The 13,240-nt window shown below is 61.7% G+C and overlaps 1 protein-coding gene across 1 annotated transcript in view; it reads right to left on the reverse strand.

Annotated features, from left to right (window-relative positions):
* Positions 1–12,134: 12,134 nt before the first annotated feature.
* CUNH16orf82 (chromosome unknown C16orf82 homolog) overlaps positions 12,135–13,240 on the reverse strand; it is a 3,381-nt gene continuing 2,275 nt past the window's right edge. The window contains exon 2 of the mRNA XM_039840167.1: positions 12,135–13,102. Coding sequence (XP_039696101.1) covers positions 12,621–13,102 — 482 coding nt within the window. The 3' untranslated portion in view covers positions 12,135–12,620. The remainder of the gene's footprint in view (positions 13,103–13,240) is intronic.

A 13,240-nucleotide genomic window follows, 5' to 3' on the forward strand; every position in this document is an offset into this window, starting at 1 on the left:
CCCCCCTCGCCTGCGTCTCTGACGGTCATGCCCAGACGGTCATTACAGTCCATGGTGTCCCTGAGTCATTTGTCCTCACGCGCCTTGTATGGACTGAATTATGTCCTTCTACAAGTTGTCACGTTGAAACCCTGATACCCAATATGACTATACTTGGGGGTCAAGTCTCTAAGGAAAGAGTTAGGGTTAAACACGGTCGTGGGTGAGGCCCCAGTGTGATAGAGCCAACGTTTTTACCAGAAGAGGACAACATGCCGGGTTCCTCCTGCCACGTGCTGCGGAGGGGCGGCCACGTGAGGGTGCAGGAAGAGGGCGACCCTCCGCAGGCCAGGAAGGGGCCCTCGCTTTGACCGCGGACTCCCAGCCTCCAGAACGATGAGACGCATTTCTGTGTCTATACTGCCAGTCAGTGGTGTTTTGTGATGGCACCTGGAGCAGACCTAAGACTGATGATTGCCCTCAGGGGAACTGAGGCAGCCCTCCGACCCCTTACTCTGGCGCCTTGGTTTATCATGACCGTCGCGGCAATGAGATGGCTAAGCTGGCCAGGTCCAGGGGCTGTGGCCAAGCAGAGCCAAGCCTGCCGTGCCCTCTGCTGGGAGACACAGCCCCTGCGCACATCCTCGAAGCCAGGTACACGGCAGTGTGGCCGCCATTACTTAGCCAGCTCTCAACAGGCAGCGGTTTCATAGGAATCGGGTCCAATGACTACAGAGTGCGTCTAACCATCGAGAAAAAAATGATCACGTGTCGGCCTGTGGGCACCGCGAGGGTACTGCCATGTCTGTTAAAACAGAGCCCCAGATCACGTTCCGTAGGTGGAGACCTTGTCTTGCTTTTCTGAAAGAAATTCCGTTACGTTTGCTTTTGGAGCACCATGCAGTACCACGAGGCCCACGGTGGGTGGAGTGCTCCCCTCCAGCCGCCTCCTCTGCTGTCTCCATGGAGCTGAGCGCCCAGTCGAGACTGGAACAGCCACGAGGGGACCGTTTGCTGGTCCTCTGAGCCCTCGCTAACAGCAGTCACAGGGCCCACAGTGTGCCCAGGGCTGGCGTAACATGGCCCCCTCTAGCCCACCCTGCAGGAGCCTCCCCCGCCCCATGAAACCCCAAGGCCTGCGGGTTCCAGTGTGGCAGACACACTCGGCCTGCCCGATCCAGCACAGCTGCCATGGACGGTCCCTGCCCCTGACAGCACCTCGTAATCTGAGGGCACCGCGACTTTCTCCAGAGCCACGCTGTGCGTGAATGTGCAATCTAAATTCACTCGAGTGAACTATAGGTAAAGGTCCAGGTCCTCCATTGTGCCCGCCATGCTTCAAGTGCAGAGCGGCCGCACGTGGCCACTGGCCGCCATGTGGGGCAGCACAGGCATGAGCTGCTCCTAGCTCTGCCAGAGCCTCCACAGGTCACCCAGCTGCGCGCAGGACAGCTGGCCCCCAAGGGGCTACCTCTGGCCAGTGGGGCGGGGGTCCCTCAGGTACCCGGTCCTCCAGGGGCCGCTCAGGCCTTACCCAGCCCTGACTTCTATCTGCCCTCTCCCGCCTTGCCCCCGGGCGACCGCCAGGGTGGTCCGTGGGTGTTGGGTGCCCATATTCACTGGCGCGGTGGTGAGGTGTCTGGCCCGCAGGCAGCGACGGTGCCTGGTTAGTGTCTGAGGAAGGTCTGGGCTCTTGTCAGCCCCGTGGATGACGGGGAGCTCTCTACCGCCCGTGGGGATGATGTCACTAATTCAGCTCTGAGCAGGTTGGGCGCCTTCTCCCGGCCTGTGACGGGGGAGTGCAGGCTCCCTGCTGGGCCTCGGCGGTGGCATGGGTGGGGCAGCCTGGTGCCTTCTGTGGACTTTGAGGGGTGTGGGCCGGTCACCGTCTCCACATTTTCGGCCCCGTTAGCTCACCCCTTCCTGTTCCTGTGGCTGGAAAACAACCAGCCTTTCTCGGGGCTCGTCGTCTGTGCCTGACATTCTGGATTGCTGGCTTTTTCAGCTCCATCTGTGACACGTGAGGCCAAAGGCCAACCCACCGAGGTCGCTGTTGTGTCGTGCCGCAGGGTCCCCCGTCCTCGGCCCCCTGCCCCCTCTCCCCTCGCTGAGTCTCAGGATCGTCCGTCGGTGGCGCTGAGCAGGAGGGCTGGGGAGAGACACCTCCTTCGTCTGCTCGGAGCATTCGTCCATAAATAACACTTCAGAGCAGCGTTTTTTTTTTAAAAGCAAAGTTAATGTAAAAAATAGTCAGGATGGACAGAATTCAGAGGTTTTCGGTGAGGACGGGGTCAGGATCGTGGACTTGCCCTCCAGCCTCGCGCTCCAGCGAGGCACCGTCACCGGCCCCGTCCTCGTTTAGAACGTTTTTATTTTGTCTACCACAGACGTGTGCGTTAATTTTGATTTTTAGAAATAGCGCATTACAATGTTCATCTTGAGTTTTGAGTTTCTTCGAGCCCCCTAAATATTACACCAAAAAACAGCCCCAGGTCTGGTCCTGTTTGCAGCCATTTAAATGACCAGCCTAGTGCCCACTGGCCGTCTGGCTGGAGCATGTGTGTGTGTGTCGCGTGCAGCTGCCTGAGCTCTGGTCAAGGGGCCGCCTCTGGGCTGTGGCCACAGCGGCATCCGAGGAGACCAGGACCACACCCCAACTGTCTCGAGGACAGAGGCAGGTGTGGCTGGGGTCCCCTCCCTCTGTCTGCGACGGGACTTCGGAAAATCCTCCAAGGCTGCCTAACTATCTTGTGGCAAAAGTTGCTGAAATTTCATAAGTAGAATAAAAACAAAAACAATTACCTGGTAAATCGATCACTTGGCAAATTGAGTTTCTCTGCGTCTGTGGCGGCCCCCGGAGACGCCACGGCTGCCGAGGGCCCGAGGCCGTCTGCAGGGACGTCCCTGCCCTCCGGATGGCACCCCTCTGAGCCTCCGCCACTTCGCCTGCACCTGGGCAGGAGCAGGAGGTCGTTTCGGAGGGTCCAGTGGTGGTGAAGGGAAGGAAGGAGGGATGCAAGTGGCAGGAACTGAGGAGCAGCCGGTGGCGGTGACACCTGGCGGTCAGGGAAGACCCCTGTGAGGCGACACCGAGCGGGAGAAGGAGGGGCTGTGACAGGAGCGTCCCCAGCAGCGGGCAGGTCCGGCCGGTGCGGCGGGGCGGGGTTTGGCCCTGGGGCGAGCTCTGCCTCTGCCGCTCTGCACGGCGTGCCCGTGGCCCCGCCATGGGGCCTCCGGAGCCTCAGTTTCCTCAACGGTATAAGGAAGGCGATCAGGGCTGATGTGAGGAGAAAAGGGGCGAGGGCTGAGGGAGTGGACTGGGCCCCCCGGGACTCTGTGTGTCGAGGCTCTAGCCCCAGTGTGACAGTTTGGAGACAGGGCCGTGGGAGGCGATTAAAGTGAAATGACGTCATTAGCGTGAGGTGTTAATCCAGAAATTGGTGGCCCTTTAGGAAGAGAGCACCCCCCCGACCCCCAAGCACTCTACCAAGGAAAAGCGGCGTGGTAGCGAACAGTGTTGTCACGCGTCGGGACAGTGCGCAGCCTCCCGGACTGTGTGAAACAGATGTCTGTCCTTTAAGCCCCCAGTCATGGAAGCCAAGCCAAACAGAGCGTGACCTGCTGTTCGTTCCCTAGTTCAGCAACCAGCAAATACTGAGCCGTCCCACTAAGCACGGGGCCGCATCGTGGCCACTGAACGCGGCAGACAGAAGTCGGCCCCGTGGAGCCAGCGGGGAAGGCAGCGGCAGATGAAACAGATGGGGAGACACAGGTGTCAGGTGTCCATTCATGGGGGGAGGTGCAGGGGGGAAGGATCCGGGGTTGAGGGGGGGACAAAGAGCCGGTGTGGTGAGAAGGCTTCACAAGGACTCAGCTACATAAGCAGGACGATCCGGGAGGCCTCCAAGAGGAGGTGATGACAGTGGGGTGCCAGAGGATCAGGGGCGGGCTTGTGAGGGGAAGCGCTCACTGGGCCCCTGGCGAGCTGCGTGGGCGGCCCTGAAGCTGGTGGTGGAAGCGGCGGCGAGTAACTGAGAAAAGGCTGAACTCGCTCCAGGTACCCAGGCGGGGACCTTATAATGAGGGAGGCCACAGTCATTTGCCGGTGCATTCTGGGAGTGTGGGGGAGATGATGCTGTGAGAAGGGGCAGCGCCTCGCCCTCTCGAGAGGACACCTGGTACCCACTGGTCTCCGTCACGAGCAGAGATTCCGGAGTCAGTGGAGGGGCGCCGTGTGTGATCGGCGTGGCAGCGTCTGCTCGGTGCTGTGCCTGTGACATTCGCCTGTGTCGTGTGGCCGTCCGTGCTATCGACACACGACAGTTTGTCCGTGGGGCGCGGGTGTCAGGGACTTTCCGGTCTGGGGTTGTTGTGGACGCTCTCCCTCCTCCTTCAGTGGACATGAGTTGTCACTTCCCTTGGGGGCACACGCACCAGTGGCATCACGGGTCAAGGGGCAGGGGTGCATTTAGCCGGGACAAGTGCGCTGCCCGCGGGTTCCCCAAAGCTGACGTGCCACTCCACCGTGCCGCTGCCCGGCCCCAGTGCCCTGGACTGGCCGGCTGAGCACCTGGCAGGGGGCTGGGCCAACCCATGTTTGGAACCGAGGCCCGAAGGCTGGGCTTAGGCCGTTGGGCACTTGGAACTGGACTGGACACCGGGAGCCGCACCCACTCCCGCAGGGGAGCCAGGAAGTAGGGGGTCAGGAGAGGAGCCCCGACTGGAGAAGCTGGCTGGCCCTGGGTGGTCGGGGTGCTGGGCCCGACCTGCGCCGCTGCCCGTGGCTGACAGGCCCCCGGGTCCTCCGCTGGCCGCGCCCTTGGTGTGTGTCTGTCACTCCTTCTGCTTCAGACCTTCTCGGTGGATCTCCTTCCACTGCGACTGAAGAGCCCTGACAGAGAAATGTCACTTTCTCTGTTTTTTTTCTGTTCTTCCTGTTCTTTCAAAAAGCGAGGCTTCGAAAATGTCAGGCTTTGGCTCAGCCGAGGGGAAGGAAGGGGAGGCCAGATCGTGTCTCTCACTGCGCCAGGCGCCTAGACCCGCCCAGGCCCCTCACAGCTGTGCAGGGTGAGGCAGAGGTGGCTGGGTTGGGGGCACCCCAGCTGGCCTGGCTCTGGGGCCGGGTGCCCTGTCCTGCCAGACTCCTTGGCCCCACCATGCCCTTCGCTCACGGTTGGGTCTGAGTGTTCCCGTGGCACACGCTCTCCTCTGTCACTGCTTGCGAGGTTGTCTTCGGCCCCAGCTCCCACCTGCCACGCAGACCTGGGCACTGTGGGGGGGCCGTCGGTCACGGGACTCAGCGCCCCAGTTCTGTGCCCCACCTCTCAGTTCCCTCTGGCTCCCGTCTCCCTCCCAGCGGTGCGGCCTTCTGCATCCACTTCCAGAAAGTTCTTCCTCGTATGAATCTCCGGAGGTACCATTGTGCCAAAGTGGAGAACATACTGGCCACGGAGTCACAGAGACTTGGGTCCAAATCCCGTTCTCCTCCCCGATAAGGGCGGAGCCACGAGCAAGCTCTCTGAGCCCCGGTTTCCCCATCCGTACCATGGGAACGAGAAGCCTCCCCCCGTGGGGTTCGTAGCACGTCCGTCAGCGGGCGGGTGCTGAGGCTCGCACTCCGCACATCGCAGACCGACGCTCGGGAATCGCTGCTGCTGTTGCTGTACTTGCTTTTGTCCTGGGAGTTCCCACGCCCGGCAAGACTTGAAGGACCTGTCCCCACCTGGGCTCTGTCCTCAGCCTGGCGGCCGCCGCCCAACACAGCACTGACACCCCAATGCCTCCCTCAGCTGCAGGCCGAGCCTCTCTCTGGGACTACGGGGTGCGACCACTACCTACGAGGCCCTGGCTTGTTGCTCGACGCAGAGAAAACAAATGTTGTTTTAGAAATATTAATAATTGAGAGGGTTTCAGTAGAGAATTGGTCAGCATTCGGGGAATTGAAAATTAAGACTAAGACACTGCCTCAAGCATAGATTTCCCGATGCATAATTCATGGAGCCGAAGACGGAGAAGGGAAGACACCTTCTGTGTCTGTCGTCCCCCGTGCTGCCAGCGCTCGGCCACCGGCACCGTTTCCTGACTCCTCGCGTGGGCTGGGGAGGGGCATCTGGGGAAGTAAATCAGGGCCAATCACACAACCGAGTTCCCACTGCAGTTTCCCTACAGTTTTGCCTGCGTGTCGCCGTGTGGTCGTTGATAAACTCTGTCCCTCTCCGAGTGGCAGACCCACCACTTTCGAACGGACTACGATTTTTTTTTTTTTTTTGAGGTCCAAGTGATGGAGGGATTTGAGCACCGACGGAGGCCTCTGTTCCAAGGGGGTACATGCCCCGCAGTGTTTTTGTGGGTGGGGGTCTAGTCCCTGCGCAGCCCTCCCTCCCTACTACTCCCTCAGCGCTAAGCCCCGGGGGTGCTGTGCCCCAGGGGAGGAAACTGTCTTGGAAGAACCTGGACGGGTACAACCCAGAGTGACTGGGACACGGACGGAGGGAGGTAGAGGCCGTGAGAGCTCGGAGCGTGGGTCCCCGAACGCAGCCCAGGGTGTGGTCTGGGGGGGACCTGCCCCGAGTCCCTGGAGAGGGGGGAGGAAAGGAGAGGAGGAGGGTGCTCCAGGAGGGAAGAGAGGGAGGCGCAGTGCTCTGCGGGGTCTGCAGGGAGACAGGGGCCCGCGTGGGAGCGGCTGCGCGAGGCCAGGCCCCACGGGGATTAAGCCCAAGTTGAGGCCCTCGCATTTGGGCGTCACCCTGAGGGCGGTGGGGAGCCCGGAGGTGTGAGCAGGGGCTGCAAACAGGGCCGGGCTCGGTCGAGGGGGGTCCTGGGAGGGCCGGGGACTCGCGCTGGTTCTTGTTTTCTGGCGTGAACCCTCCGTGGTTCGAAAAAAATCCTTCGGGTTTCAAGGTCCACCCGTCTCAAGCTGCCCTCTTGTCTCTGTCCGTGGGTCACATCTGTTCTCTGGGGTCGGGGGGAGTGGGGGAGTTTGCGTGGGGGACATCCCACCCACCTCTCTTCCGCGTCGTCAGGTCGAACCCGACCCCGCCACGCTCAGGCTAGGAAGGCAGCCAGCTCCAAGGAGAAGCGTCTTCACAGGCCAGACTCGCTGGCGGGGGAGTCTCCGACCGCTGGCTCCTGGGACAAGTCTGGACTTGTGGGTGTGTTTTGTTGGAATAGTGTGCTGTTTGGAAAAAAACGGAAAATACTCTTCAAAAATCAGGCATGTTCTCCTAAGGCATGTGGGTCGGGCTCAGCTCGTTCATGAGCTCGTGGTCAGCTGGTGGGTCATGCGGGTCGTGTGGGCCGGGACACTGTCCTCACGCAGCAGGCCGGCCCAGGCTTGTTGGGGGCGCGGAGTGTGAAGAGGTGTGAGCACAAGCTCCGAAGCCCCTGAGGGCGAGGCCGAGCCCCGTGGGCCACCCTTTCCCCAGCTTCCTGTGGCCAAGCAGATCACCCGGTCGGTCAGCCCAGACTCCCCACGGACACTCGGCCAGCACCTCTCAGTGGGAGGGCTGCTGGGTGCCGGGGCCACGCGTGCCAGCTGTGAGATCTTCATTAACAGGGTAATTTTACTAGAAGGTTGAAAGGCCCCTTTAGCTGCTGTGGGGAGAAGGTTTGGGGGCAGAATGCCAATTTTTATTTCTGTGCATTGCTTCCCAGAATACAGAACAGATTTCCTCACCTCCCTATAGGCCGTGGCCATGTTTTGTGGGACTGTGAGGCAGTGTCCTTAAGAAAAAAGGGTCAGGATGTCCCTCTCTCCCTGGTGTGCTGGCCGGAGCTTTGGCAGCCGTCTTGGGCCATGAGGGTGAGGGCCTTCCCCTCGGGGTGGGGGGATGGCCATCTGGAAGGAGCTGGGCTCCTGACCACTCTGTCCAGCCGCCGTGCCAGCCTGGACTAGCTGCCAGCTGCTGCCACTGCTAGGTTAGATCCGTCCCTCGCCTGGAGGGCTGTTCTTGTCTGGACAGGAGCCATTTCTCCCAGGATGCCCTGTCTCCCACACATGGGTGGGGCATGAAAGGCCCCCGCATGGAGGGGAAGCAGCTCCCAGTGCGGTTCCAGCCTGTCCCTCCCACCTGCCCCCCCACCCCTCCTTCCTGGGAACAGTGTTAGTGGCTCTCACCAGAGTTTCTTTCTCCGGCTCTGCCTCTGGAGCCCCACCCAGGCCCTTGCTCCCACCCCACCCACGTGGGCCTCCGACCCAGAGTCCTGCTTGCCCAGCCAGCTCCCGCTGGACAGAACTGCCATGACCAGGTTCGGTCAGTCCCACCGCTGGTGTGGGGGCAGAGGGAGAGGTCAGATCCAGCAACAGGCACTGCTCCTGAGGAGGGCGTGAAGGGTGACCCCTTGCCAGGCAGGCACAGAGGCCAGGGAGGGTCGGTCAGCGTGCGAGGCCCCCGCCCGCAGGCTCCAGACTGTGCGAAGTCTGCGGCTGCGCTGGCTGTGGGCCGGCAGCACGTGTGAGTAGCTCTCCCAGCCCAGTCAATAATTTAGGGGCCCGCGCCTGCGGCCAGCTCGCCCTTCCAGCCTGCTGCTCCCGACCGTGCCCGCCAAGCCGGTGGACAGGAAAGAAAAAGCCACCGTGCCCTCTTGAAAAATGGCCCTCGCTTCAGTGGCTTGCCGCGTCCCCAGCGCTGGGTGGGGGGAGCCGTGGGATTTGAAGACGGAGGGGCGGGGCGGGGAGGGCGGGAGTCGGAGGCAAGCGGGGCGCACAGTGGGCGTAACCCTTGCACCCCGAGCCCCCGGATTTTCTGACACTGGGAGGCCCAGCCGCCCCCCTGAGTCTCCCTGCGCACACACTCTCTCTCATTCTGCAATTGCTGTTGCTGCTGGCCTGGAAGCGGGCAGGGCGGATGCAGAGGGCTCTGGCCACCCCTCTGGGAGGCAGACACGTGCAGTGGGTTGGCCTGCTGCCCGGGTCTGGGCCCCTGAGTGTCCAAAGCTGAGAGGGAGGATGGAGAGGCTGATGGTGAAGGCCAGGGACTCGGGCCAGGCTGCCCGGGTCCAAATCCCAGCCCTGCCCTAACTAGCACAGTCAGTCTCTCTGTGCCTCAGTTTCCCCATGTGTGAAATGCAGTTAATGACAGAAGACTGATACAAACCACCTGGTATGGTTAAGATAATGAACAAGAAGTTAGCGCGACCAGAACCCCAAAATTGTGACAAAGAGAAAGTGCTGGCAACCGTAAAGCAAACCTGCTTTTAGAAAGTCTGGCACTTTCTCATGGGGTCAAACACACCTGGTTCCACCCAACATCCCACTCCGAGGAATTCACTCAACCGATGCGAAAACCCACGTTCACACTAAAACCTGCCCGCAAATGTTTATTAGTGGCGGCATTATCTCCCGAAACCCAGAACCACCCACATTGGTTAGGAGTCAGCAGTGGGACGGGGAGGTGTTGGGGACAGACGGGACGAGGGGCTGAGGCCGGGTCAGCTGGGACGTGGCCTTCCAACCAGAGAACCGAAGAACCGTGGGGCCCTGCTCAGCAAAACCCCAACAGCGTGTGCTCACGAGCGCCGGGTGAGCGTGGCCAGGCTCAGGAGGCTCCGTATCACACGAGTCCACTTACGTGATGCTCTGGAAAACTGTAGGGCAGAAAAGCCTGGTCAGTGGCTGTGGGGCTGGGGAGCGGGGGACCGAGCACGAATCAGCACGAGGGGCTTTCGGGCGACGGAACCGCTGGGAATTCTGGGTGCGGAGGTGGCGCCGCACACGGAGGGTGAACTAGTCGGACTGCGAGTCTCTTGTGCCCCGTGGTGGGAGCAGCACATGCAAAGGCCCCAGGGCTTGAGGGCAGCGTTGGGATAGTGCGTAGAGCCTGAGCAGGGCGTAGTGGGAGTCGAAGAGCCTTGAGTGCCGCGTCAGAGGGACACAGAAGTTGTTACGCAGTCGAGGAGTAAAGCAGATTTTTGTTCTAGGGAGATTGCTCCGCTCTCCATTTCGACGCAGAAGCCGTTAGGCGTGTGCTTCCGGCAATGTTCCCACTTGCCCCTGACACCCTCTTTTTAAAGAAATTTGAATTAGTGACCAACCCTTAAAATCAGGAGATTTTACATGTAATCCTGGGTTTTTGGCTTCACTTTGGATGTGACACATACTCTCCAGTTTGCTACCCCGTCCCTGCTCCTGGCCCTTTTTCGGTCCAGGGGCTGAGAGTGGTTCCCAGCAGGAGGAGTTGAGGGCAGTGGCACCCCCGATGCCTGGCTGTGTCGCTGTGGGTGGCCTGGGCTTCTGCCGTTAGGTGTCTCCAGGTGGTTCTGCTGTGCACCCGGGGCTGGCAGCCACCACTCCTGGAGAAGCATGACGGCCCGGGTTAGGGCTCCGCTGTGGGGTGGGAGGTGTTTAGGGACCGATGGGACGTGGGGCTGAGGCGAGTGGACCCCAGTGTGACACGCTGGGTCTGGGCTTGGTCAGCTGGAGTGGTCGATGCTGTCAGCTGCGAGGGGGCGTGGCGGGGGCGGTCAGGGAAAGGCCTCACGCTCAGTGGCTGCGCTGTGTCCAGGCGTCTGGCCTGCCGGCTGAGGGCTGCAGTATGCAGCTGTTCAGCGGTGCTGTAGCTTGGCCCCCTGGCCCTGCACTCTGATAGGGAAGCAGGGGACGTCCTACGGGAGGACCGGGCAGTCCCGCTTCCCCATGGCCGCCTGCGAACAGCTCACTGGGCGGTGGACCCTTCCCGGTCCACCTGGCTCATGGGCGCCCAGGTCTGCGAGCAGCTGTGCCGGAGCAAAGTGGGGGAGAATGTGCTGAAAAGGGCCCACGACCCAGAATGACTCCCCTGCAAACCCCTCAGAACCGCCCGCCGAGCCACCGTGACCCCTAGGCAGATGTCACGGTGCCATCTTTCTTGTGTGAAAAAGACCCTTTTCTGCTGATTCACAGCCACCGTCCTTTGTGCCTGTGGGTGGAGCACGGGGTGCGGGGCACAGTGCCCTTTCACGGGGGGCGAGGGAAGTGGGGACAGACGTCTGGTGCCTGCTCCTTGCTGAGGACTCAGCGTGCGCTTCACGCGGACCACGTAACCACCCTCTGTGTGTGAAACGGGTTCTGGCTCCCGTTGTCCACCCGAGGAAGCGGGGCTTGGGAAGCTGAAGGGTTTCGCTCAGGCCACCGGCCCAGGAGCCGCAGGCGTGGCAGCTGACCCTGCTCCATCTGGGTCCCTGCTCTTTCTGGCCCACGTCCCTGTAACTGGGCCGGGCACACGCACACGGACGCACACACCGTGTGGCCTCTCCAGACACCTTTATTGTCTTTGGTGTCCCCACAGCTCTCCCTCTCATAACCCAGTGCAGGTCTCCATGACGGTCCTGGCCTCTGCGGACATTCACTCGCCGTCTGCGTGGTCAGCCAGGGCAAGGCTTGGTCGTCCTGAGCGGGGGGCAGGAACTGACGACCCCCCACCTGGACGGGTTCACCGAATGGCCCAGAGCCCTCCCATCACAGCCATTCTTGGCTGTGTTGGCCTCTGTCACCATCAAGCACGTGTTATGGCATCGTCCTGCCACAGGAAACACTGTCCTGACCGTCTAGACAGAGGGTGACGTCTGCCTGCGCCTCCGAGGTCTGCAGAGACGTGGTCGGGGCACCAGGAGCGCGTGCTCTTGGGAAGGTCCTGGGTGGAAGGCCCAGAAGCAGTGCTCAGGATGAAGGCGAGGAGCAGCCTGGACGATGGCCCCAGGGATGGGCCTCCCTCAACAGCTGTCACACGTGTCCTTCGCGGCTGTGGCTGGCTCCCGTGGACAGTGAGGGTTACAGGGCGTGGCAGGGCCTGAGCCCCAGGGCCGGGCTCCCCTCCTCGTGGACGGTCCCCGTGGTTGGCGTGGCGTCCGGCTCAGCATGCCCGGGGCTGGCTGTGGGTGGTGCCATCACTTAGAGTGGTGTCACTGTGCAGGGCTCTGACTTCAGACGGTTCTTGATAGGGTTGGCAGGGGCCACTGATAACACGTGTCCCCACTGATGGGCCTTGGCCCAGGGGGCCCCATCACGATGCCCCTCAGCACAGGCAGTTTTGCCCTGGGCGGATCCTGTTGGGTGGCTCGTCACTGATGTTCTTGCCACTGGCGGTTTTGACACGGGTGGACCCAGCACTGATGGGCAGTGACACAGCCGTTCTTCCCCGCGGTGGCTCCCTAGGGATGGCACCTCGGTGCAGGTGGCCCTCGTCACCAGCACTTGCTGCTGTACACAGCCTCGTGCTGACGGCGGCTGCTGTCGACGGAGCGGTTTTTGTTGATGGTTTTGACGGCCAGGGTCCCTTTAAAGGCTTTTCCTGTGTGTTTCTCCAGAACCACTGTGGGCGAAGTCTCGGTTCACAGGGTCTTCAGTCTGCATTTTTCAAGGACTGACTCACAAAGGCACGTGCCTCTGGGCGGGCTGCTCCTCCCCGGTGACCTGTTCGCTGGCCTTCACGTTGTCCCCAGCCTTGTCTTCCTGGAGACTGGTGTTGGCCTGCAGCCCGCCTTGCACATTGCCGTCCACCCTGATGCTCTGGCAGCTGTTGGCCTGGCTGGAGGGAAGGCTGCCCATGGAGCTGACCAGCCCGCTGCTCACCTGGTAGGTGAGGAAGCTGCTGCCCGGGCTGATGAAGCGGAGGCTGGTCAGGCTGCTGGCCCTGCTGTGGGCGGTGCTGCCGGGCAGGCTGCTCTCACTTTTCCCCTCCAGTCTGCGGGGCGTGGTCCGCCGGGCTGGCCGGCAGGCTCTTCAGTTGGCTGGTGTGGGTGCCGCCCGCCCGGGGGTTGAGTCTTCTGTTCAACCTGACGATGCGACTGCTGCCCACCAGGCTGACCTCGCTGTTCTCCTCATCCCCTGCGTACCCGCTGCTCCGATGGCTGGTGTCGCTGCTCTGGTCCAGGCTGCAGGGTGGCATGCTCGTCAGGGTGCTCTCGCTGCCCCAGGCATTTCCCGGGTCACTGCCGGAAGCTCTCAGGGGCTCCTGCGTGGCTGCTGCGTCATGACGGGGACACCCGGGGGGCTGGGGCTCTACAGGTAGCTGCAAGCTTGCGCCTTGGCCCTGAGCGTTCCAGGAGCCAGAGTCCCCTTCTGTGCCCTGGAGGAAAGTTGGGGGCAGCTGAACTGGTTTATCCAGAAGGAGGGCCGGGGAGGCCTCTAGATGTTGACTGTGCTTGTCTGGGGACAGGAGGCTCAATTTATAAGGCTCCCTTTCAAGACCGAGCACTCTGATTGGCTGGCCTGGTTCCCATGGAGCTGGGGCTTGTGAGGCAGGCGGGCGGGTGAGGGAACAATGCTGTCCAGTTACATCAGTGG

This window comes from Pteropus medius, unplaced genomic scaffold (assembly GCF_902729225.1).
Source record: "Pteropus medius unplaced genomic scaffold, Ma_sr-lr_union100, whole genome shotgun sequence".
Lineage (NCBI taxonomy): Eukaryota > Metazoa > Chordata > Mammalia > Chiroptera > Pteropodidae > Pteropus > Pteropus medius.